At 33.9% G+C, this 25103-nt stretch overlaps 4 protein-coding genes and 1 long non-coding RNA gene across 10 annotated transcripts; 4 read left to right on the forward strand and 1 right to left on the reverse strand.

Annotated features, from left to right (window-relative positions):
• The first annotated feature begins 794 nt into the window (after positions 1-794).
• Positions 795-3706, forward strand: LOC112730604 (uncharacterized). The gene is made up of 7 exons (XM_025780675.3): positions 795-1041; positions 1840-2340; positions 2431-2615; positions 2700-2780; positions 2906-2981; positions 3107-3181; positions 3277-3706. Exons 2-7 carry the CDS (start codon positions 1845-1847, stop codon positions 3468-3470), a joined length of 1107 nt encoding a protein of 368 aa, XP_025636460.1. The 5' UTR covers positions 795-1041; positions 1840-1844; the 3' UTR covers positions 3471-3706.
• A 1427-nt stretch (positions 3707-5133) lies between these two features.
• Positions 5134-14667, forward strand: LOC112730666 (pentatricopeptide repeat-containing protein At2g46050, mitochondrial). Of its 6 annotated transcripts, XM_072212403.1 has the most exons (5): positions 5193-6478; positions 6577-7171; positions 9178-12546; positions 13382-13460; positions 14117-14667. In XM_072212403.1, exons 2-3 carry the CDS (start codon positions 7098-7100, stop codon positions 10835-10837), a joined length of 1734 nt encoding a protein of 577 aa, XP_072068504.1. In that variant the 5' UTR covers positions 5193-6478; positions 6577-7097; the 3' UTR covers positions 10838-12546; positions 13382-13460; positions 14117-14667. The 6 variants fall into 6 exon arrangements, with proteins under 6 accessions (XP_072068500.1, XP_072068502.1, XP_072068508.1 ...); XM_072212399.1 differs by having other exon boundaries at positions 5134-7171; XM_072212401.1 differs by having other exon boundaries at positions 5150-7132.
• LOC140180883 (putative disease resistance RPP13-like protein 1) lies at positions 11327-12532 on the forward strand. Its single transcript, XM_072222435.1, has one exon. It carries the CDS (start codon positions 11327-11329, stop codon positions 12530-12532), a length of 1206 nt encoding a protein of 401 aa, XP_072078536.1.
• Positions 14668-15213: 546 nt separating the features above from the next.
• Positions 15214-16835, reverse strand: LOC140177996 (uncharacterized). The gene is made up of 2 exons (XR_011869933.1): positions 16395-16835; positions 15214-15436 (listed from the first exon to the last, which is right to left on the reverse strand). It is a non-coding gene; the product is annotated as an uncharacterized lncRNA (long non-coding RNA).
• A 2045-nt stretch (positions 16836-18880) lies between these two features.
• Positions 18881-24075, forward strand: LOC112730610 (putative disease resistance RPP13-like protein 1). The gene is made up of 2 exons (XM_025780682.3): positions 18881-22933; positions 23840-24075. Exon 1 carries the CDS (start codon positions 19163-19165, stop codon positions 22913-22915), a length of 3753 nt encoding a protein of 1250 aa, XP_025636467.2. The 5' UTR covers positions 18881-19162; the 3' UTR covers positions 22916-22933; positions 23840-24075.
• Positions 24076-25103: the final 1028 nt, after the last annotated feature.

Below are 25103 nucleotides of genomic sequence, written 5' to 3' on the forward strand. Positions count from 1 at the left end.
ATATATTTATATTTTTTATTTATCTCAATAAAATAAATAATTATTACAATCTAGAAGCTACAATAAATGATATTAATAAAATATATTAAGTACACTTTAATAAATGTGTTTGTTTGGATGTCATTAAATCCATAAAAAAAATATTTTTTTAATAAAAAATATATTTTTTATTTTTTAGTGTATTTGACAAATTTCTAATATTAAAACTGGTAGAAACTCAAGCGCAGTCGACTTCACGTGAAGTTGATATATGAGTGATTGGACTAGTTTGACTAAATTTTCATCTAACGGCTCTCAGATATCAATTTCACGTGAAGTCGACTTCACCTGAATTTTCACCATTAAAAATATTAAAAAAATAAAAAATCTTTAAAAAGCTACAATTTATATCTTTTTTTAAAAGATTCTTTTTATTAAAAAAATATTTTTTACCTAATAAATAAACAAAAAATACTTTTATTTAATTTTACCAAAACATAATTGATAGATAAAAAAATCTTTTTACATAAGATATCCAAACATAAAATTACTTTTATTTTTATAAAAAATCTTTTAAAAAAATATCATCTAAAAAAAGATCTTTTTCGAAAATAACATCCAAACAAATCCTATATATTAGTGTATATATATATAACAAATAATTCCTATTTCTCTATACAAAATTTATCACAATACCGTCGAAGTAAAAACCGGTAGGCTGATCGACCGAGAACCTGTCGGTTGGACCGGACTGGAAACCGGCCGGTTTGGAAAAACGGCGTCGTTTTTGGCAACGGTTAAACAACCATGCACTCCTCCGTCTTCACATCTCACTCTCTCCCTCAAGCTGCAGAACTCTGAATCACTCCCCCTTCTCCAACCCTAGTCGCTGCCGTCGTCCGTCCGTGTAGCCACTGCCCCCAAGTCTCTAGCCCCTGCTCTCTTCTTCCGCGAGCTCTCGGCCCATCCGTCGTCTTCATCTTCTCGCAGTCGTCGCATCTTCTCGCCGTCGCCTGGTCGGCGTCGTCCGTCAATCAACGGTCTGTTGGCGTCGTCTTCAAGGTCAGTGGCTCGGTCGCTTGTTCTTCACTTGTTCTTCGTTTTTTTTTTTTACTTTTTTTCTGCTCTGTGGTTCGAATCTTGTGGACTTGTGGTTGTGTTTTTATTTTTTGGTGAACGATTACTTGCTTATTAATTAGCTTTGGTTTTGCTATGCTGTTGTTTTGTGATGTTATTATTTTAATTTACTGATTATTGATGATTGAATGTGTTGTGATTATTGATTAGCTTTGGTTCTGCTAGTGCTCACTGATGGTGTTTTGTGTTTTCATTGATTGATTATTGATTAAGAGATGTGTTGCTGTTTTTTTTTTTTTTTTTTTACTTAATTGTGCTTGGATTAACTGGCTGCTCAGTCAGTGCTCACTGCTCAGTGCTTGTTCTTGGTTGATTGGCTTTGCTCACTCCTTGATGATAAATTTTAACTCTATTACTGGCTTGTTCTTGACTGTTAAAACACTTCTTAAAAAGAACCTCATCTATGTATCTTAAGTAATACCTACTAGCAAAAATTCTTGAAATCAACTGAACTGTTAAAAAACTAATAATAAATATTTATAAAAATATCTTCATATAAATAGTTAAATATGATATGATATTCTAGTGGTTCTTTGATTAGGGTTCTTCGGATCATTATGATATTCTAGTGGTTTTTGAACTTTGAATTAAGATTTACTCTTCTCAAAAAAAATAAAACCTCTGTAGGAAGTTGGAACCTTCGTTGCTATTTGTGATCGTGGGTTTTGATAATTGATACATTGTTTCTGTGGGGATATGGTTTGATTATCCTGTTGCTTGCAGTGAATATGAATCGACGTGGAGGAGGAGGGTTTGGTGGTGGTGCTGGCGGTGGTAGGGATCCGTTCTTTGATTTTGGTGGTGACCCTTTTGGTGGTGGTTTTGGAGGAGGGTTTGGTCCCTTTGGACCTCCTGGAAGCTTAATCTCGAGCTTCTTTGGGGGAAGGGACCCTTTTGATGACCCTTTCTTCAGAAGTCCTTTTGGTGGAGGCATGTTTGGTTCTAGCCCCTTTGGTGCTGCCCCTGCTGGATTCCCTCGGTTCCCTTTCTCCCAGGATATGCATCCAGCTGGATTTCTTGACCAGCATCAGGCTCAGGCTCCAGCTCCCGAGTCTAGGGCGCAAAGGGGGCCTATCATTGAGGAATTGAAGTCTGATGACGATGATGATGATGATGAGAGTGGGGAAGTGAAAGACGGAAACAAGGCAAAGAAAGAGAATCCACGAAAGCATGGCAGGTCAAGCAGTGAGCCCTTCATTGAACATCCAAACGGAGGAATTGAAGGTAATGGGAAGCTGTTGGTTGGTACTTTTGCTTTTTCTCTTCCTGAAATCAGATGGTTGGTTTGTTCATGCTAAAAGTTTATATTTACAGGGAAGAAAAGCAGACACCTGCAGGCTAGGAATGAGTACAACAATGAATTCAACAACAGATTCAATGTGGCTAGGGCTGATCCTCAAACTCAAAGCTTCTGCTTCCAGAGCTCAACCGTACGCTATGGTGGTGCTAATGGAACATACTATACTTCGTCAACGACAAGGAGGACCGGCAGTGATGGGGTGAGCATTTAGAATCTGGTTAAATAACTCTCTAGAGTGAATTAGTGGATTGTTGGTTTTCTGATGTCATCTTCAACATATTAGGTGACATTTGAAGAGGCCAAAGAGGCTGATAGTTCTACAAGGGAAGCTTCTCACAGAGTTTCCAGAGGCATTCATGGCAAGGTATTCATATACTATTTCTTTGGTATCAAATTAATAATATTGGATTAAGTTGCTTCGGTTTATAGCTGTGTATTTGTAATTGCCCTGCTTATTAAATTTATTTCACTTGGTCTGGTACTTCATAGGGACATTCCCTTTCAAGAAAACTTAATTCGGATGGTAGAATGGACAGCATGCAGACCTTGCACAATCTAAATGAAGGTATATCTTGGATTCGATATTCATGATGTCGATGGTGTGATGTCTACTGTAGCAGTTCCATGCTTCCATGCCCTTCTATGTTAATGTTACTGAAGGATTTGTGTTGTTAATTTGTCATCTTGTAGATGAACTTGCTAGCTTTGAAGATGATTGGAAACAAAAAGGTCAAAAGTATTTGCCTGAATGGACTGGGAATATTGGTCAGTTGCCTAATATTCTTTTTGTTACTTAAGGGCGGGGGATGATTAATCTCTAGAATATATCATCTTTAATTTGTTTCTCTTTTCTGTTTTAGGAGCTCTTGATAACCAGCAAACTGCACAGGCCAGGCAGGTTGGGTGGGCTCTCCCTTCTTCGGAGCTTCGTCATCCTGCTCGAACAATGTCTGAAGCTCAAGATAGAGCAGGCTCTTCTCGCACGCAGGAGAGAGCAAGGATAGATTCCGGTGAGAGGAGCGCATCTCATCCACGGGGACGGGGCAGAAACTAAGGCATCTTGTTGCTTTCAAGGTGTCAAGTCTGGTATCCCCTCGTCAATGTACTTCCATATTATGTCCCTATTGTTTCTTCTTCTTACCCCTTCCCTTACAGAGGTCTATGCTGATTTTGGCGGGAGTTATAATCCTTGGTTGAGTGGGTTATAATCCTTGGTCTGAGATTTGAACATTAGGAGCTGATTGCATTACAAACCAGTAGTTAATGCCTAATGGTTTATATTTGTTGGTATTCCTGCCTCGTGTTGTAATTACTGGTATGCATTACAAAACCAGTAATTAATATGCATTATTAATTATTATTAAAAAAAATTATCTAAAATAATTTATATAATTAAAAATGTTAAAAATATGAAAAAGTAAGTTTGTATATTAATATTAATAAAATATCAATATTTATTAAAAAATCATAATAAGTCATAACAGGGCTTAAGCAGGCCCACACGTTTTAGTGGGACTTGGTAGACTCCCAAAACAAAATAATTATGACCATAATAATAAAGGAAAATACCACCAATTTTCTTTTCTATTTTTTATTTTTCGAGAATCATTGAATCTCCACCAAAAAGGCAAAAATTACATGCATATTTTAAAAGGAACTGACATGTTAAATAGACAATAAGCATACAAAGGGGGAAAAATGCCAATTATGTTTCAAACAACTATTTTTATATAGGGAATGGATTAGGAATCAAAAAACCTTTTTTCTCCTTGTTTGGATCGAAAATATATATACCAATGATCTAAAAAAAATTCATGTAATTTTGTTTGTGACCAAATAATTATTCTTTATCTTTTTATTTGTATTGAAAATCCTTTTTATCCAAGATGGATATTTAAGAAACTGAAATTCATCTCACACTAATAAAAAATTTTACGAGCTCTTATTCATGTTGATGATACTTTTAGAACTCTTTTTTGACACATAATTATTTCAAATTATGACTCTTAGCTGCTTTGTGAATTTTATAAAGGAATAATGGTGGCTTTAGACCCAAATTCTTCTCAACATAATGATGCTAATTATTAAAGTATAAGAATTATAATTACACCAGAATAAATTTTTTAATAGTAAACAAATCAGAGAAGAATAAAAGCTAGTAAATTCACATAAGAAAAAAAAGGAAGAAAAAGAAAGGAGATAATAAGGAATAAAATTATTATAATATAAAACATCTCTACTTAGTACAGAGTAGAAAATGCCAATGTGCCAAAGACAAAGCATAGGAAAAAAAAAAAAGCACGGCAAACCAAGATGATTATATATCATCCCAAGAGAAATGATTATAGAAAAATGCTTTAGATATTTATTTTTGTCTTGTATGTCAAATTCATATATCTTTTTAGTTTTTATTATTAAATTAAAAATAAAATTTATCTTATAATATGAATTTCAAACATAATCCAATAATAAACAGGTATATAATTAGAATACAAAATAAAATATCAAATTTTACTTTTTATTTTAAATATTAGATTAACAATAGTATTTTTTTTTGAATTGTAGAATGATAGACATTAATATTAAATATGAAGCAGTTTAATTTAAAGTGTAAAAATTGAATCTTTCAATTTTTAATAAGTACATAAATCAAACTCTCTAATTTCTGTTTAAAAAAATTTGAGGTATAAAATCAAACCCCAATTTTAATGTCTCTCATAATTTTAAAAATAACAAAAATTACAATATTAAAGCATATTACTCGCCTTACTCCCACGAAGAAAAACCTAGCTGCCACCAAATCCACAGGTATGCAGAAGTTTATAACATGAAATTTTCAGGGTTCAGTTGTAATTTTATCTTTTTAATTTTTATCCTATGTTCTTCAAATCCCATTGCAAAAAACAGTTCCTTTTCCCTCCAACACTTTTCTCATTTGTAACTCAATGCTTCAGTAACTATTCTCATGAACCACATCCATGTAATCATTCCCTTAGCAGACTCAAAGCTTTTGTTCCAATCCCTAATGAACCTAACTTTAGGGACCCTGAAATTGTTCATTTGTTTTGTGCTAAAGCCCTCAAAGTTGCTGCTATAAGGGCTTTTCTCCCTGAAGGGAAACAGTTGCATGCCCATTTGATAAAGTTTGGTTTTTGTCATGTTCTGTCATTGCAAAATCAGTTCTTGAGTATTTACCTTAAATGCAAGGAAACCAAAGAAGCACTTAAACTGTTTGATGAATTGCCTGGGAGAAATGTGGTCTCGTGGAATATCGTGATCCGTGGCATTGTTGGATGTGGAAATGAAAATGACTTGAATCCTCATCTGGGGTTTTCTTATTTCAAGCGGATGTTGTTCGAAAAGGTGGCTCCGGATGATATAACATTGAATGCTTTGATTGGTGTGTGTGCAAAGCTTCATGATATCGAAATTGGAGTACAACTGCACTGTTTTGCAATGAAAAGAGGACTTGATTTGGATTGTTTTGTAGGTAGTGCTTTGGTTGATTTTTACGCAAAATTTGGTTTGGTTGAGAATTCAAGGAAGGTTTTTTGTGCTGTTACACATAGAGATTTGGTTATGTTGAATGTCATGATTTCTTGTTATGCCCTGAATTGTTTACCAGAAGAGGCCTTCAGGATTTTCAACTCAATGAGATCGGGTGGTGCTAATGGCGACGAATTCACTTTTAGCAGCCTGCTAAGTATATGTGATATTTTAGAATATTATGATTTTGGAAAGCAAGCTCATAGTCTTATTCTGAAACTGTCATTTGAATCCGATATTCTAGTGGCGAGTGCATTAATCAATATGTACGCAAAAAATGAAGATGTCATTGATGCAAAGAGAGTATTTGACAAGATGGCGATTCAAAATGTTGTGGCATGGAATACCATGATTGTTGGGTGTGGAAATAATGGCGAAGTGATTGATGTTATGAAGATTCTCAGAGATATGTTACTCGAAGGAATTTTCCCCGATGAACTCACTATTTCCAGCGTTCTTAGCTCGTGCGGCTATGCTTCTGCCATAACTGAAACTCAGCAAGCTCATGCCTTAGCAGTTAAGCTGTCATTTCAAGAATTTTTATCTGTTTCCAATTCTTTGATTACTGCATACTCCAAGTGTGGTAACATAACTAATGCATTCAAATGCTTCAGATTGATGTTAGAACCTGATCTTGTTACATACACTTCACTGATAAATGCATATGCATTCCATGGTCTTGGCAAAGAAGCAATTGAGATGTTTCAGAAGATGATATCTTGCGGCATAAAACCTGACCGGATTTCTTTTCTTGGCATTCTCTCTGCTTGTGTGCATTGTGGATTCGTGAACGCAGGACTGCACTACTTCAAATTAATGACAGATGTGTATCATATTATTCCTGATTCAGATCACTATACTTGCCTTATTGATCTCCTTGGAAGACATGGTTTCATAAGCGAAGCCTTTGAATTCTTGAAATCAATTCCAATTCAAGCTGAATCGAACATGTTAGGAGCATTCATTGGGTCTTGTAAACTTCATGAAAATATAGAACTGGCTAAATCAGCAGCAGGAAAGCTTTTTGCCATAGAGCCAGAGAAGATTGTGAACTATGCTGTCATGGCTAACATTTATGCTTCTCATAATCACTGGCTTGATGCCGAAAGAGTTCGAAAAACCATGAGGGACAAGAATGTTGCTAAATTCCCAGGCTGTAGCTGGATACAGGTTGGTAATCAAGTTCATTCATTTGTGTCTAGTGATAAGGTACACCCTAAACTTTTGCAAATTTATGCTACACTAAAAATGTTGCTTAGGTCAATGAAAGAAGAAAATGGTGTGAAATTGTAAATGGTATATAGATCATGATCAATAATAAATTGGGAAATACTTTATGATTTTTCTAAAGTTGTATCAACAAGAATTTGATTAAAAGTTTGTGTTGTACTTGTACCCAAAGTAAGTTTATCCAAACACACCTATGTGGTGATAAGATTTCTGGAATAGCACATTTAAGACTTCTCTCTTGTAATGAATATCCATGCCAATTCTACTAAGTTTTTCAATCAATGTCTAGGACTAGAACTGAGAGTAATACCTCCTTTTATAGTCTCTAATCAACCATTTAACCCCGTAATGGGACTATAAATTTACATGTATGACTGATTTAGGTAAAATTTATGTCCTATTTTAATCCCTAACCAAACATATCCTTAGTGTTTCACTGTTTTGACCTTTGTTGTTTCTTCATTGAATATGTAACTGTTCTACAGCATGTATTAACAACTTACAAATAATTCTATTTAAAAAAGTAACCTAGAAGACAGCAACCACGTGAAGCTAATGTCCGAACTCGATTGCCAAGAAATTTTAACCTTATATTATTAGTATTACTTACCATGATTCATGTGCAGCTACATGTTCCTAGATTTATGTAATTGTTTAATCTATCTATTTTTATTATATAAAAATTGATATTTAATTTCTTATACGATAAGTTTAAACCGTATTTTTTCTTTTAATAATGTCATGTTAGCAATTTTAATAATTTAACAAAACTTAAAAATTAACCAGTAATTTTTTTTAAAAAGATTAAAAGAAAAAACTCTTATTTATTATTATTCATTAAAACATAAAGATACTAATTAAATACAATAAATAATTAAATATACATTAAAAGTGTCATAATAATAATTATTATAAAAATTTCAGTTACAAATATTAAAATTCTACAACTTAATACTTTTATTAGTACATTACTTGGTCTACTTATGCATATATGTCTTTTACTATTCTTTATTTCTTAATTTCTCATACCAATTAGCAAAAACTCTTTCAAGTAAGTTTAAATTTGTCATATTTTCTTACTAAATATATTCAAATATACCATGATTATAAAATTTATTCATAAATTTATATTATATTTTTGGTATTTTTCATTTTCATTCATTTTTCTAAACCCAAATAAGTTTAAATTTGATACATCTCCTTATTAAGTAGATTTAAATATATCATGATTATAAAACTAATTTATAATTTTATATTATATTTTTGGTGTTTTTTAATCTCATTCATTTTTTCTATTTTTTCTTTAATTATTTGTAAAGCAAAGAATACCATATGAAAAGACAAAGTATGATAACTAAAGGGAATGTAAAAGTAAAAGCAACAAATAAAGATGTAGTTTTGTACAATTCTAATATAAAAGGCCTATGTCTTTTTTAAAAATATTTGGATTCACTTTTTTAAACTAATAAATTATATTTTAATTGACATTATATTTTAGTTGAATAATTATATGAAATTATATACAAATTATCAAATAAATATTCTGTAAAATATTATAACACTTATTAAAATATACTATATAGTATAATTAATTTACTTCTTGACTCTAGTTCCACAAAGCTTTAGTGACCGTTGCTCGCATTGAAACAACAACACTATTTCTATTTAATAATCTGTTGCATCTTTCAAACAAGAATTGAAAAATGAAGTTAGTACAAAGCCAGCTAGGAACTCCACTGCTTAGAATTATTTTAAGTTACCTCGGAGACCCATACCATGTCCTGTTGCTAAGGAATCATTGACTCCTCCTAAGCATACACTACTTGATTCAGAAAAACTTAGTAGTTCACTACACTGCAACCATTGTTCTCTTACCTTTCTCTGAAAATCCATTCACTTTGCTGTTGTTGAGATCATATCATCATGGCTGGTGCACTTGTTGGTGGAGCTTTCCTTTCTGGCTTCATTAACGTTGTCTTTGACAGGTTGCTCACAATGGATACGGTCAACCGGGTCTTGGGCAAGACACTTGGCCCTGACTTGGTTGAGAGGTTGAAAATTTCTCTGCATGCTGCTGAAGCTGTGCTTGATGATGCTGAGTACAAGCAACTGGGCGACAATCGTGTGAGGGATTGGCTCAACTGTCTGAGAGATGCTGTTTATGATGCTGATGACTTTCTGGACGCTGTACTCACCAAAGCCGCCACTCAAAAGGAGGTACGTTCTTTGTTGCCTAGTTTCTTCCTCAACCGACATAGGAAGATGGTAGATAACATGGAAGGGGTGGTTTCAAGAATAGAATTTCTTGTAAGTCAAAAAGATATCCTTGGTCTTCAAAAGACTACCAAGGATAATAACTTGTCATCATCATCATCATCATGGCGAGAAACCACATGTCTGATGGAAGGGAGCATATATGGCAGGGAGGATGATCAACAAGCTTTAATCAAAACAATAAATGACAACAGTGAATCTCGGTTATCTGTGATTCCTATAGTTGGCATGGGTGGGGTTGGTAAAACAACCTTAGCCAAATGGGCATACAGTGTCGCCGAAGGATTTGATCTCAAAGCATGGGTCTGCATCTCTGAAACAGTTGATGTCGCTGAGATTACAAAGAAAACCATTGAGGAGATTACCAAAAATTCTTGTACTCTTGGGAGTTTAAATTTGCTTCAAAATAAACTGCAGGAAATCTTGTCGGTAAAGAAGTTCTTTTTTGTTCTAGACGATGTCTGGAGCGAAGATGCCGATAAGTGGAAGCAATTTATAGCTCCTTTTCACTCTGGGGCTAAGGGTAGTTCAATTCTTCTTACAACTCGTATGAAAGAGGTTGCTTCAGTAGTTCAAACATGTCCCTCTTGCACTCTTAATGAGTTGTCGGAAGAGTCTTGTTGGTTATTGTTTGCAGCCAATGCATGTTTTCCAGAGTCAAACGGGAACCCAACACTAGAGGATGTTGGTAGAAAGATTGTTAAGAGGTGTAAGGGGTTGCCATTAGCTGTAGAAACACTTGGGCGTTTCCTGCGAGGAAAGGATGATGTTAAAGATTGGAATGTTGTTTTAATAAATGACATTTGGGAATTGAAAAATAATAAAATTATTCCAGCATTGTTAATAAGCTACTTCCAGCTACCTCCTTACTTGAAGCGTTGTTTCGTTTATTGTTCTTTGTTTCCCAAAGATTATAATTTCGAGAAAACTGAACTCGTTTTGCTGTGGATGGCTGAAGATCTTTTAAGGCTACCAAAAAGAGGAGAGAGTTTGGACGAGGTTGGTTCTGAGTGTTTTGAAGAATTAGCTTCAAGGTTATTTTTTAAACCAGCTGAGGATCCTGCTGACAGGTACGTGATGCATGATCTCTTGCATGACTTGGGAATATTCCTTGCTGGAGACTTCTGTAATAGAATAGAAGAGCTTGGTGAACAAGAAAAGAAGAAGGTTCTCACTCGTCATTTGTCACGTTTCCCACGTGGAACCGTATGTCCTCCAATCACAAAATTCTCTAACACCATCGCGAAATTGGAATCTTTGAGGACATCGTTGTATATCGATGATTTGTTAAGCCTGAAAAGCAGAGCATCAAAGTTGAAATACTTTGAGTTTTATCCTTTCGTGAACTTGATGTATTACCAGATTCAATAGGTAAATTGATTCATCTACGCTATTTGAATATCTCTTGGACCAATGTTAAGACATTACCAGAGTCATTATGCAACTTGTATAATCTACAAACTTTAATGTTGAATGGATGTTATTGCCTGACCAAGTTGCCCAATGGCATGCATAATCTTGGGAATTTACAGCACCTTGATCTTAGGAGTACTTCTTTGAAAGAAATGCCTGGAGGAATAAGCAAATTGAAGCACTTGTCTATTTTATATTATTTTGTGGTGGGCAAGCAGAAAGACTGTGGAATCCAGGAATTAGGAGGGCTCTCAGACCTTAAAGGATCATTTGAGATTCTGAAGTTGGAGAATGTTGTTGATGTCAGACAAGCAAAGAGCGCAAGGATGTTGGAGAAGAACCACATTGACAACTTATCGTTGGAATGGGGTGCAGGTGATGAGATGGTTTCAAACACAGACTGAGAGAGATATACTCGACTGCTTGCAACCCCACAATGGCTTGAAAATGTTGACAATCGCGGGATACAAGGCCGAAAGATTTCCAGATTGGGTGGGTCACTGTTCTTACAACAATATGACGAGTGTATCTCTAGTGTTTTGCAAGAATTGCTGCATGCTGCCTTCACTTGGACAACTGCCATCTTTTAAGTCCCTGAGAATTGAAGGTTTTCTTCAGCTCAAGCGTATTGGTGATGAGTTTTACAAGAGTGACAGCAATCATCATTCTTTGCCTACACCGTTTCCCTCACTTGAGAATTTGGTGTTTAATAACATGCCATGCTGGGAGGAGTGGCACGTACCTGACCCAAAATCTTTTCCTCAGCTTAAGAAACTTCGAATAGGAAATTGTCCAATGTTAAACGGCATATTCAGGAGAAGGGTTTCTTCTTTGTTGGATGTTTCCAAAGTAGGCAAGCTGGAATTCCCGCAGCAGAGGTATGATTTGGTAGACCTAATAATATACATCTGTGATTCACTGACCTCCTTGTGGTTGGATATCTTTCCCAATTTCAAGGATCTCCAGATAAGAGATTGTGGGAATCTGGAATCAGTGTCAATTTCAGAGCCACCACACGCTACGCTTCAACGTCTCATAATCAGTGGGTGCTCCAAATTAGTGTCATTTGGAGGAGAAGGACTGGCTGCACCCAACTTGACTCATCTTCAAGTCACATATTGCGACAAGTTGGAGGCATTACCACGTGACATGAAGAGTCTACTCACAAGTTTACAGTCTCTCAAGATATATGGTTGCCCAAACATTTGCAGGTTACCAAAGGGTGGTTTACCGCCTAACTTGAAATCACTTGTTGTGGGAATTGGCGAGCAACAAACGAGGGATCTATCATGGATGGCCAACTTGCACGCCCTCACTCATCTTGAAATTTATGGTGAATACTGCGACAACATAAAGTCATACCCAGAGGTGGGTTCGCTGCCTCACCTTCCCTCCCTTACCACTCTTGAGATATTGCACTTCCGTAAACTGGAGACATTGGAGTGCAACGAGCTTCTCCGCCTCACCTCCCTCCAACAACTACACATTTATCGGTGTCCAAAGCTGGAGAATATGGAAGGAGAAAAGCTGCCGCCCTCTCTCTTGCTACTTGAAGTTTTTCACTGTCATTTGCTGGAAAAACACTGCAAGAACAAGCATCAACTAATCTGGCACAAAATTTCCCACATCCCCAGCGTTAAATTTTTTGAATAGAGATTTCTGAGCAGGCAATTCTCTAATCTTCATGTTTCTCATGCTGCCACAATTAAATTCACAAATGCATAAATTTCCATTTCCTTCAAGAGAAAAAAGATAATTGAACTCGTATGCCAAATTGCATTCTTTTCTTTCATTTATCTGGGAAGCTCTCACTTTGCAGTTGTAGTTAAAGAAATATCTTTTGTTTCTTTCATAAACTCATTGCTCTCTCTAATAGTTATGAACATTCATATTTTCAATAAAATCATATTTACAAAAGAAGATAAGAATTAACATCAAACAAAAATTGAAGGAGTGTGAACATCTTTTTTGTTGAAAAGATTCTTTTTTTGTTGTTGGTATGTTTCTCTCTTCCTCTCTATAATTTTATTTTTCCTGTTTTGCACAGAAAAAAATAAAATAATAGCTTGATTTGTCGAGAGAAAAGAGTTACAAAATGGTATTTCTGTCTTTGCCAATTCTTTATGATCAGAGCCAGTTGTTGTGCTGCAAGATTCATGTAGGAATAATAGCCATCAATCACTTGTAGTATTATAACCATCAAATTTTCTGAATACAGATTTCTGAGCAGGTAATTATCTAATTTCACGGTTCTCATACCACCACAATTAAATTATACATGCATAAATTTCCTTCTCCTCAAAAGAAAATACCTCTCTCTTTCTTTAGACATTATTAACTAGTTGGACTGATATAAATTTGCATTTTTTTTTTCATTCATTGGGAAACCTCTCACTTTGTAGTTGTACTTGAAAGAAATATATATATTGTGCATCCAACATTTGAGAATTTCTTTACATACATAGATAAATGAAATTTACTGTTTTCATCCATCTTCTCCAGGTACATTGTTATGAAGTAAAAGTGCCAAAACTGCAGATATTTCATCATATATAATCTTATACAAATATTTTAGCTACAGGTTGGTAAATTTACTCTACTTCATTCCATTCTAGAATTTACTTTTCCTCTTCTGTTGGGAAAAAGAAAATGTTATCAAAACTTGATTTTAGAAGAATTAGATATTAGATATATGCCCTTAACGGTAAAATTGTGTTTCTGCATTTGCCACTATTTGATGTTTGTGGCTTTATGCTGAACTAATTGGTACTGCCATGTAGTAACTTAAATTTGATTCTTTAACTGTTTTTGGAATCTCTAAATTGTACTTTTTGTTACGATGCTATTTACTGTCGATCATTCATAATTTTAGCAGAGAAATAAATTGAAATCCTTTAAAAATATTCGGAGTAAAATTAAAACTTTCGCCAAACACTAGGGACATTTGGTATGGTTTTCCTTGTTTCCTTTTCTTCTATTCTTTAATCTTCTTTTAAAGTTATTTTTACAATATAACACAACACGATGCGGTTTGCGACTTTGATCCAACATTGTGTTCATGAGGTTTCAGATAATTGCAGTACTATATGTGTACCCACCAAAGATATATACAAAATGAAAAAAAGAAAAAAGAAAGACCATAGAATGATAAATTGATAATAATGCATTTTGGTTTTTGTGATGACAAACACTTAGTCATGAAATGTTTTTAATTTGTGTAACCTCTGAATTCGGCAGGAGATACAAGGAGGATTAAGCAGAGAAAGTCAAAGATTATGAAACTGTTAGGGACTTGGGTATTATGGGGTGCTCAAAGTCGCACATCGAGTAGTATGGAATGCTTGATATTGTATATAAGGAGAGTGGTTCTTCCCCCTTAACAGCTAGTTTTTAAGGTGTGGTTTTCCACTTTCCTTAGATACTTAACAATGGTATCAGAGCGTGGTTCTCGACGCCATGAAAAGGGCTACTTATAGGTTGGATTAAGGTGAACATTATTTGATCTTTGTTTGGTAAGTATTAAGCTCGATGGAGTGTAAGCTTGAAAACACTTCATCAGAAGTTGTTTGTTTTACTTTCTTGGAAGAAGAGTCTTCAGGTTAAAGTGGAACACTGTTGTAGTTGTACTAGCTTAGCTTCTTGGTGGTGTTGTTTGACTGAAATTCTATTATTTAACCTAAGGCTGAAATTTGTATGTTGAGCTTCATTATCCATCTGTAAATAGATAAATAATAATTTATATATTACTTCTAGGGGAAGAATTTCTTATCCCTATATTATACCCTCCACATTTTTCATTGAGTTCACTTTATTTTCCTTTAGCTCTTCTCAATAAAGCCGTGACTTTTAACCTGCACCTGCCAGCATAAGGTGAAGCATTCACCTCAGTGCTGTCACACTTATATTGTCAACACGTAGCACAAATTTTAGTGATGTGGCAAAAATTTTCCTACTTTGTTACCAAGAAACTTGTTTATGGGTTTAGGAGAAAATTGTTTATTCTCCCAAACGTGGAGTTTATTTCATAAATAAGAAAAGTTTGTGTTGAATATTGAGCCAATAAAAAATATATCAGAATATTTTTAAAAAGTGTATTGGGCATTCTATTGTTGACAAGTGACAACCCATAATTAATTTGTGTTTGAAGGCCTTATGTAGTGTTTTCAAATAATGAAATGTTCAGCTTTATAAGACGTTGTCATTTAGCCCCCTATTTCCGATATAAGGTATATTATTTTTGCATGCAGTAGCACTAACGTATCACCACCATGTGTTTTTTTTTTCCTAGAAAAAGTAATAAACATGCATGTTAAGGGTTAACCACATGATAGCTTATATTATTGGCACAAATTTTCATTTCCTCCATCACATCCCATAAGCTTGTGTCTAGTCTAATATAATCTATCCTCACCATTACCAAACCATATATATTCCACTTTTCAGATGGACCATGGTGAAGAAAATTATTATAGCAACTTATAATAGATTTGTGACAACAATCCTATAGCTCAGTACCTCTTTGTTTCTCCCATTGCTTTAATTGGATATTAGCATGAACTGCATGTGTACAAAGATGAAATTAATTAATTAATTAATTAAAGTTTTGGAGAAATTCTTAATTATTATATATATTTTTATCCTTCTTAATTATGATATACACAAGAATTCTTCTATGCGATAAAAAGTTTTGGACATTACATATAAAGAAATATAATTGTCACTCACGGTTCATGTGGGACAAAAGTTTTAGATATTAATTAATTAAATAAAATCTTGCTTTTGAATTATAATAAAATTAATGGGACGAATATTAGGACAAACACTGGAGAGGGAAGAGTGCAATAATTTGCCAATTAGTAAAATTAGAGAGATAAAAAATAATTAATTTAAATCGTCTAAAATTATTTTATTTATTATAAGATATATTAAATAAAATAAAAAATAATAAACTTTGATAAATTTTGGCTAATATTTTTTTTGTTATTAAATATTTTTTTGTCAATCAATAATATTTTAAAAATAATAAAAAATTAGTCCAAATAATTTAAAGTGACTTTATTTAATATTAATTAATTATTGTTAAAATAATTATATATAATTTTAAATGTAATAAATATGCAATTATAAATATTATATGTATAAAATTATACATATTATATTATATAACATAATTTTAATATTATCTCTCAAATATTACTGTTTACCAATTAATATATAAATTTGATATAACAAACATAATAAAACCGATGAGCCGTTTCCTAACCAATTTGTAAAAGTGACATAAATTTGTATAACAAACATAATAAATTTGCCTTCTTTTTTTTCTTGGTTAGGGTTGTGTACAATGAATTAGTCCAAAACTAGATAACCGAACCCAACTCATTGGATGAACTCTTCCATATGCCCATTTGTTCAAAAAAGACAACATTGCAATTAATATTTTTATCAAAAAATATACTAATAATCTACTGGTCATACTGAAATTTATCAAATAATAGGACACATACACACTTACCTGTGTCAGCAGTGAGAGGTGAATGCTTCACCTTTTCCTGCCAGGCGCAGGCTAAAATCGCCCCAATAAAGCTGTATGAGGTACCTTCCTCTGCAATTAAACATTAGTGCTTTGCTTCAATGTTGGGACCCATAGGTGGTTGTTTGGTTATCAATAGCAGTCATGTTTGAACTTTGAACCAACATGTTAAACAAATGCTTCTTTTTCCAATAAGTTAGACCAATTATACCATGAACTGATGTTTTATCAATGAACTTCAAAGTATTAGTGTAATTTATTTAGGAGTATCTCTCAAAGAGAATTTTATTTTATTTCAGTAGAAACAAATTAAAAGCAAAAAGAGAAAAAAAGAGAGTAGTAACTAACATGCTATTATCTAACTAATGCGATTGATGCATTTGAGAGAGATTAGTAATTTAGTAAAGTAATAAATTAGTATAGTAGTACTATTGAGCCTTGTCACCTAAGTTTATCAGGTGTACCTAGGAACATCGGTGTTCCAGTTGTTTTAACCGTTGATTTTAATTAATATATATTATATATATTTTTTATAATTCAGATCAACGGTTAAAACAACTGGAACACCGGTGTTCCCGGTACACCTGATAACCTTCCCATAAGATAACACATTAATTGAAACTTCCAACAAGATGCAATAATGTTGCATCCACCAAATAAATTAGAATCAAGGACAGAGTAAGTGTGATCCAGCTAGATGCTAGGCAATTCTAATAACTCAATTCATACAATTTTTCCATCAACAGAGATGTTGGGATGACTTGAAGTCAATGTCCTTTAGCTAACAAGTAAGGAGCACCACACAATCAAGAAGGGAATACAATGAATAAAGCTGAATTATTTGAACTTGGAAGGAGCAACTCTTCATCACATCAAATTACATGCAGCATATCTGATCTATTAATTTGTTCTACAAATTACAATGTGTGGATTAAAGCAATTTCTCCAATAAGAATATTTTTGTTATAAAGAATTTGTTACCTAAAAGAAGAAGGCTAAGTAACAAAGTAGACCTTATTTTACCAATTGCATAATTTTTTACCATGATTCACAACTGGCTCATTATGATACTGATAATGTATCTGACATCAAAGGACAAAATTTCCACAATGACTATAACTCTACGTCTTGAAATCACATGGCTTGACAGCCACTTGTAATAGTTCAAATAATACCATCAGTCTTAATTTAATGCTGAATAGTAACTAATATGCTATAGGAAAATGTTCAAGTATTCCGAAAATTAGAATGAGATCCGCGCAATGTGTGGAGAGGTAAATTATTTATATTATACAGTATATTTTAATAAATGTTATATTAAAAATATTTTAGAAAATATATTATAAATAGATTTTAAATTTATTTATTTAAAAAAAAAGACATATATTATTTATATTAGAGTTATACAAAATTGTATTTTCATTTTTTTTCATTTTTTGATTTGCATTAGTGCTTACACTTTGTCTTTTCTTGTAGTTTTTTTGTTTGTAAATAATTAAAAAAATAAATGAATGAGAATGAAAAATATATAAAAATGTTATATTAAATTTAAGGAATTTTTGATAATTAGTATGAGAGATTAAGAAATGAAGAGTAGTAAGAATCTTAATATGTATAAATTGTAGAATTTGAATATTTGTAACTGAAATTTTTTATAATTATTATTATTATTGACACTTTTAATGTATGTTTATTGCATTTAATTAGTACTTGATAGTTCAATTGAATAATAATAGATAAGAATTTTTTGTTTTAATTTTTTTAAAACATTTTACTAAATAGTAATTGGTTAATTTTTATTTTTTGCCAAAATATTAGAATTGCTGATGTGGCATTATTAGCAAAAAAAAGCTTAAACTATTATGGAAAGACTTAATATCAGCTTTTATATATTATAAATAGATATCGATGTTTCGGTAGTTTTGTCTATTGATCTCCACCACGTACATATTTTATAATTGAGATCAATTATTAAAACCACTAAAACACTAGGATTCCTGAAATATTTGAAATGCCTCCTATGCTATTTACCATAACTAATGCAATTTGATGTATTTGAGAGAGATTAGTATAATTGTACTATTGAATCTGCTCCCATAAGTCATAACAAAACACATCAAAATGAAACTTCCAACAAGATTAAAAAATGTTGCATCCATCAAATAAATTAGAAGAAAGGACAAAGTTAGTGTGAGCCAGCTAGAAGCTAGGCAATTCAAATAACCCAATTCGTACAATTTTTCCATGGACAGAGATGTTGGGACGACTGGAGGTCAATGTCTTTCAGCTAACAAGGAATGAGCACCACACAATCTAAAAGGGAATACAGTGAATCAAGCTGAATCAATGTCCTTTATCAATGTCCTTTATGATAATGTATCTGACATCAAAGGCAAAAATAATGATGTCAGTTTTGAAAAAATAAATAAATAAAAACTTAAAAAGTAACAAACAGTAAGAAATAAAGGCAAAAATGAAAATTACGTTTTTTTTTTCCAAATTGCAAAATTACTTTCAAGTTTCAAGCACGTAAAATTAGTACATAGCCAGCAAGACACTCCCCACTAAGTAAGGAGACCAACGTTTTATTGAGTCAACAGTCTTTCTCTTTTTGCCATCAAATTATTGACAACTACTTCTTCACAATAAGCTTTCATACACCTACACACAGTTCACTTACAAACCCTGCAAAATCTACATTTTCACTCTCCTTCATACCTGAATTCTGATCACTTGTTTGAGATAATATCATGGCTGTTGCACTTGTTAGTGGAGCTTTCCTTTCTGGCTTCATTAACGTTGTCTTTGACAGGTTGCTCACAAAGGATACGGTCAACTTGGTCTTGGGCAAGAAGCTTGGCTCTCGCTTGGTTGAGAGGCTGAAAATTTCTCTGTATGCTGCTGAAGCTGTGCTTGATGATGCTGAGTACAAGCAATTGGGCGACAAACATGTGAGGGAGTGGCTCAACTGTCTCAGGGATGCTGTTTATGACGCTGATGACTTGCTGGACGCTGTACACACCAAAGCCGCCACTCAAAAGGAGGTACGTTCTTCAAAGCTTAGTTTCTTCCTCAACCGACATAGGAAGATGGTAGATTACATGGAAGGGGTGGTTTCAAGAATAGAATTTCTTGTAAAGCAGAAAGATGACCTTGGCCTTCTAAAGAGTACCAAGGATAATAACTTGTCATCATCATCATCACCAACACCATCATCATGGCGAGAAACCACATGTCTGATACAAGGGAACATATATGGCAGGGAGGATGATCAACAAGCCCTAATCAAAACAATAAATGACAAGAGTGAATCTCAGTTATCTGTGATTCCTATTGTTGGCATGGGTGGGGTTGGTAAAACAACCTTAGCCAAATGGGCGTACAGTGTCGTGAAAGGATTTGATCCGAAAAAAGCATGGGTCTGCATCTCTGAAACATTTCATGTTGCTGAGATTACAAGGAAAACCATTGAGGAAATTACAAAAACTACTTGTAGCCTTGCGAGTTTAAATTTGCTTCAAAATGAATTGCAGAAAATCTTGTCGGGAAAGAAGTTCTTTATTGTTCTAGACGATGTCTGGAGCGATGATGCCGATAACTGGAAGCAATTTATAACTCCTTTTCACTGTGGGGCTAAGGGTAGTACGATTCTTCTAACAACTCGCAATCAAGAGGTTGCTTCAGTAGTTCAAACATGTCCCTCTCACTTTCTTAATGAGTTGTCGGAAGAGTACTGTTGGTTATTGTTTGCAGCCAATGCATGTTTTCCAGAGTCAAACGGTAATCAAACATTAGAGGAAATCGGTAGAAAGATTGTCAAGAAGTGTAAAGGGTTGCCATTAGCTGTTGAAACACTTGGGCGCTTGTTGCGAGGAAAGGGTGATGCTAAAGAATGGAAAGCTGTTTTAAGGAGTGACATCTGGGAATTTTCTACGAAAAATAGTAAAATTATTCCAGCATTGTTAATAAGCTACTTCCAGCTACCTCCTTACTTGAAGCGTTGTTTCGTTTACTGTTCTTTGTTTCCCAAAGATTATAACTTCGAGAAAACTGAACTAGTTTTGCTGTGGATGGCTGAAGATCTTTTAAGGCTACCAAAGGGAGGAGAGAGTTTAGAAGAGGTTGGTTCTGAGTGTTTTGAAGAATTAGCTTCGAGGTTATTCTTTAAAAAGCTTCAAGACAATGACAAGTATTTTAAAGATTTAGCTTCATGGTTATTTTTTGAACGATCTCGGTTTTTCTCTGAGAGGTTCGTGATGCATGATCTCTTGCATGACTTGGCAATATTCCTTGCTGGAGACTTCTATTGTAGAATACAAGAGCTTCGTGAACAAGAAGAGAAGAAGGTTCTCACTCGCCATTTCTCATATTTCCCACTTGGAAGGTTAGATCATCCAATCTCAAAAGTCTTTAAGTCCATTGTGAAGCCAGAAGAATCTTTGAGGACATCGTTGTATATCGATGATTTGTTAAGCATGGAAAGCAGAGCATCAAAGTTGAAATACTTGAGAGTTTTATCCTTTCGTGAACTTGATGTATTACCAGATTCAATAGGTAAATTGATTCATCTACGCTATTTGAATCTCTCTCGGACCGATGTTAAGACATTACCAGAGTCACTATGCAACTTGTTTAATCTACAAACATTAATATTGTATGCATGTTATAAGCTGAGCATGTTGCCCAATGACATGCATAAACTTGTGAAATTACGGCATCTTGATCTTAGGGGAACTTCTTTGGAAGAAATGCCTAGAGGAATAAGTAAATTGAAAATGCCTATTTTAGAATACTTTGCGGTGGGCAAGCACGAAGACAATGGAATACAGGAATTAGGAGGGCTCCCAAATCTTGAAGGATCATTTGAGATTAAGAAGTTGGAAAATGTTGTTGATGCGAGACAAGCAAGGAGTGCAAGGATGTTGGAGAAGAACCACATTGACAACTTATCGTTGGAATGGTCTTCAGGTAATGAGATGGTTTCCAACATAGAGACTGAGAGAGATATACTCGATGACTTGCAACCGCACAATGGCTTGAAAGAGTTGAGAATGAAGGGATACAAGGGCGAAAGATTTCCAGATTGGGTGGGGGACTGTTCCTACATTAATATGACAAGCGTAACACTAGAATCTTGCAAGAATTGCTGCATGCTACCTTCACTTGGACAGCTGCCATGTCTTGAGTACCTGAGCATTAAAGGTTTGGATCAGCTGAGGATTATTGGCGAAGAGTTTTACAAGAATGACAGCGGTCATCATTCTTCGCCTATTGCACCGTTTCCTTCACTCGAGGAATTGGTGTTTGCTAACATGCCATGCTGGGAGGAGTGGCACGTACCTGACCCAGAAGCTTTTCCTCGGCTTAGGAAACTTCGAATAAAAGAGTGTCCAACGTTAAAGGGAGATATGCTTAATGGCATATCCTTGAGAATGGTTTCTTCTTTGTCGGATGCTTCCGAAGTTCGCAAACTGGAAATACGGGGAGATCATGAAGAAAGGTATGATGAGATGCTATATCGGGATACTTTATCAATTGGGGGATGTGAATCCGCAGTGAAGTCTGCATTAAACCTTCTAGCTTGCTTCCCAGAAATATGTATCGTGGGGTGTTCGTCTGCTGTATCCTTTCCGGGCAATTGTTTACCTAAATCTCTGCAAAAGCTGATAATCAATGATTGCAGAAACTTGGAATTTCCTGAGCAACAACAGCAGAAGTATGATTTGGTAGAGCTACAAATACATAACAGTTGTGATTCACTGACCTCCTTGTCGTTGGATGTCTTTCCCAATCTCAAGAATTTGGAGATAGTCAGGTGTAGGAATCTGGAATCAGTGTCAATGTCAGAGGCACCACACGCTGCTCTTCAACGTCTATCCATTACTTTCTGCGAGAAATTAGTGTCATTAGCAGGAGAAGGACTGGCTGCACCCAACTTGACTTTTCTCAATGTTAGCAAATGCTACAGGTTGGAGGCATTGCCACAGGACATGAATAATCTTCTCCCAAGTTTACGGTCTCTGGATATATATAGTTGCTCGAAAATTTGTAGCAGGTTGCCAGAGGGTGGTTTGCCGCCTAACTTGAAATCACTTACTGTGGGAGGTTGCGAGGAACAAGTGAGGAGTCTATCATGGATGGGCAACTTGGATGCCCTCACTCATCTTACCATTCATGGTTCTGATTGTGATAGCGTGACGTCATTCCTAGGTTCGCTGCCTCACCTTCCCTCCCTTACCACTCTTTCTATTGAATACTTCCAGAATCTGGAGACATTGGAGTGCAACGAGCTTCTCCGCCTCACCTCCCTTCAACAATTACGCATTTCAATCTGCCACAAGCTGGGGAATATGGAAGGAGAAAAGTTGCCTCCCTCTCTCTTGCTACTCAAAATTCAATACTGTGGTTTGCTGGGAGAACACTGCAAGAACAAGCATCAACTAATCTGGCCCAAAATTTCCCACATCCCCACCATTAAAGTCGATAGCAAACAAATTTCGTGAATAGAGATTTCTGAGCAGGTAATCATCTAACTTCACGGTTCTCATGCCACCACAATTCAATTATACATGCATCAATTTCCTTTTCCTAAAAAGAAAAGACCTCCTTCTTTCTTTAGACATTATTAACTAGTTGAACTGATAAATTTGCATTCTTTTTTGGTTTAATTACGTTGTTGGTCCCTATAGTTTCGCGGAATTTTCAATTGGGTTCTTATACTTTTTTTTTTCTTTTAATTGAGTCCTTACACCAAATTTTTTTTTTAATTGGTTCCTTACACTTTTTTTTTCTTTTATTTAGGTCCCTATACCAATTCTTTATTTTTTAGTTGGGTCCCTGCAAAATTAAGCCAATTACTAGTAAGAGGGACTTAATTAAAAAAAAATTTAGTGCAGGGACCCAATTAAAAAGAAAAAAAGTATATGGACCTAATTGAAAATTTCACACAACTATAGGGACCAACAGAATAATTAAACCTTCTTTTTTTCATTCATTCGGAAACTTCTCACTTTGTAGTTGTAGAAATATCCTCTGTTATTCTAAAAAAAATCATTCTTATAAATTCAAAGACAAGGAATGTATATATATTGTGTATCCAACATTTGAGAATTTCTTTACATAATCGATAAATGAAATTTACTGTTTTTTAAAAATAATTTTTCAAGAATAAATATTTGATTATGTGATCCTTTCTATTCAAGATTAATGATTTGCAAGAGGTATCTATTCTTTGTTGAGTTCTTAGACGTCATCTGCTCTATATGTCACAACATCCATCTATATTTTATTTTTGTTAAAAATGTAATTATTCATTCTTGAAGCTGCAAATTTATATTCGAATCTATTAGGCTTACTGGGGGACTATTTTCCTGAGCGTCAATCATGGCTCATTTTAGGTTGTGACATGTTTTTGCCATCTTTTGCAGTTAAAAAGTTCCCAGATTTTAGAGATTTCATTGCACATGTATATCTATATATATATATGGAGATGTAAACTGGATTAATATGTTGGGAAGCAGTAGTGTTTTCTGATTTCAGCTTTCATTGTAATTGATATCTACACTAGTTTAAATTAATGACTGATGTGTATCATATGATTCATATCCACACTACTTGTGATGTGGACTTGCTTGGATTATTCAATTCAATGCTTTGCTTCAAAGATAGAACCATAGATGGTTGTTTGGTTATCAATAGCAGTCATGTTTGAACTTCGAACCAACATGCTAAACAAATGAGTTTCAATATCTAATGCAAGGGTTGTATCAAACTTGAATTGTAGGCTTTTTCTTTCTTTCTTTTTTTTATTAAATTTATAATTCAAAGGCATGATGATGATTAACATCATTATTGAAGCTAGCTGAAGTAGTGTTACTTATATGTTAAAGCTATGATAATCTACATCTTACCAAGCATGAAACAGTTAATTTAATTAACTTCTAATCAAAGGTAGGTGCAACAGCTTTCATAATCCCTTGGAAACATACATGACATAAAAATAAAGTAACTTCCATTGTTAATAATACAATTTTTTTCATTTGTGTAAATATTAATCTATGATTTTTGTTTTGTTATGTCTAATAAAAAAAATCCATTATTCTTTTGTTTAGAGTTTGTGCGCATCCGTGCAAAATCGTAAAATGCATATGACATAAAATAATTAATAAAAATGAGACTCAAATGTGTTGGTTATTTCTCTAACTCTTAAGTATAATGTAATTACTATATTTGTTTAAAAAGTTTTCTTTTCTTATTATATTATTTAAAATGTTTAGACATTGGATAAGTATATATCTTATTTATGTCATTGGCTACATTTTTCACCTTAGTGTACTCTTCTATTCATATATAATCAACCCAAAAAATTAAAAAAAAACATTGAATGTTTTCTAGTCAATTATATGATGGATTCTCTTAGTCTGCGAAAAGTATATCATGTGATCATGTCATTTTTAATTTAATATTGTTTTACTTTTATCGTCTTCCAATTTCCATTGATTTTTTTTAAGTTTATACCAATGTAAAAATAAGGTGTGAAATCAATCAAAATATTCAACTTGTATACTAATTATCACACTGAAAGGAACGCAGTTTATGCTTATCTAGAATTACAAGATTTTTGCATTTTAAAAACAAGTTAAAGTTTTTGACTTTGAATACTAGCACAATAAAATGAAGAATATATGTTCA

This window comes from Arachis hypogaea, chromosome 2, assembly GCF_003086295.3.
Source record: "Arachis hypogaea cultivar Tifrunner chromosome 2, arahy.Tifrunner.gnm2.J5K5, whole genome shotgun sequence".
Lineage (NCBI taxonomy): Eukaryota > Viridiplantae > Streptophyta > Magnoliopsida > Fabales > Fabaceae > Arachis > Arachis hypogaea.

Coding starts and splice junctions, on each gene's coding strand:
- LOC140180883 (XM_072222435.1), top strand. CDS start 11,327: ATGTTGACAATCGCGGGATACAAGGCCGAAAGATTTCCAGATTGGGTG.
- LOC112730666 (XM_072212399.1), top strand. CDS start 5,294: ATGTTCTTCAAATCCCATTGCAAAAAACAGTTCCTTTTCCCTCCAACA. Junction 7,172..9,177: donor CATTTGTGTCTAGTGATAAG/GTACACCCTAAA, acceptor TGTCTTTGACAG/GTTGCTCACAATGGATACGG.
- LOC112730604 (XM_025780675.3), top strand. CDS start 1,845: ATGAATCGACGTGGAGGAGGAGGGTTTGGTGGTGGTGCTGGCGGTGGT. Junction 2,341..2,430: donor TCCAAACGGAGGAATTGAAG/GTAATGGGAAGC, acceptor TTATATTTACAG/GGAAGAAAAGCAGACACCTG. Junction 3,182..3,276: donor TGAATGGACTGGGAATATTG/GTCAGTTGCCTA, acceptor TTTCTGTTTTAG/GAGCTCTTGATAACCAGCAA.
- LOC112730610 (XM_025780682.3), top strand. CDS start 19,163: ATGGCTGTTGCACTTGTTAGTGGAGCTTTCCTTTCTGGCTTCATTAAC.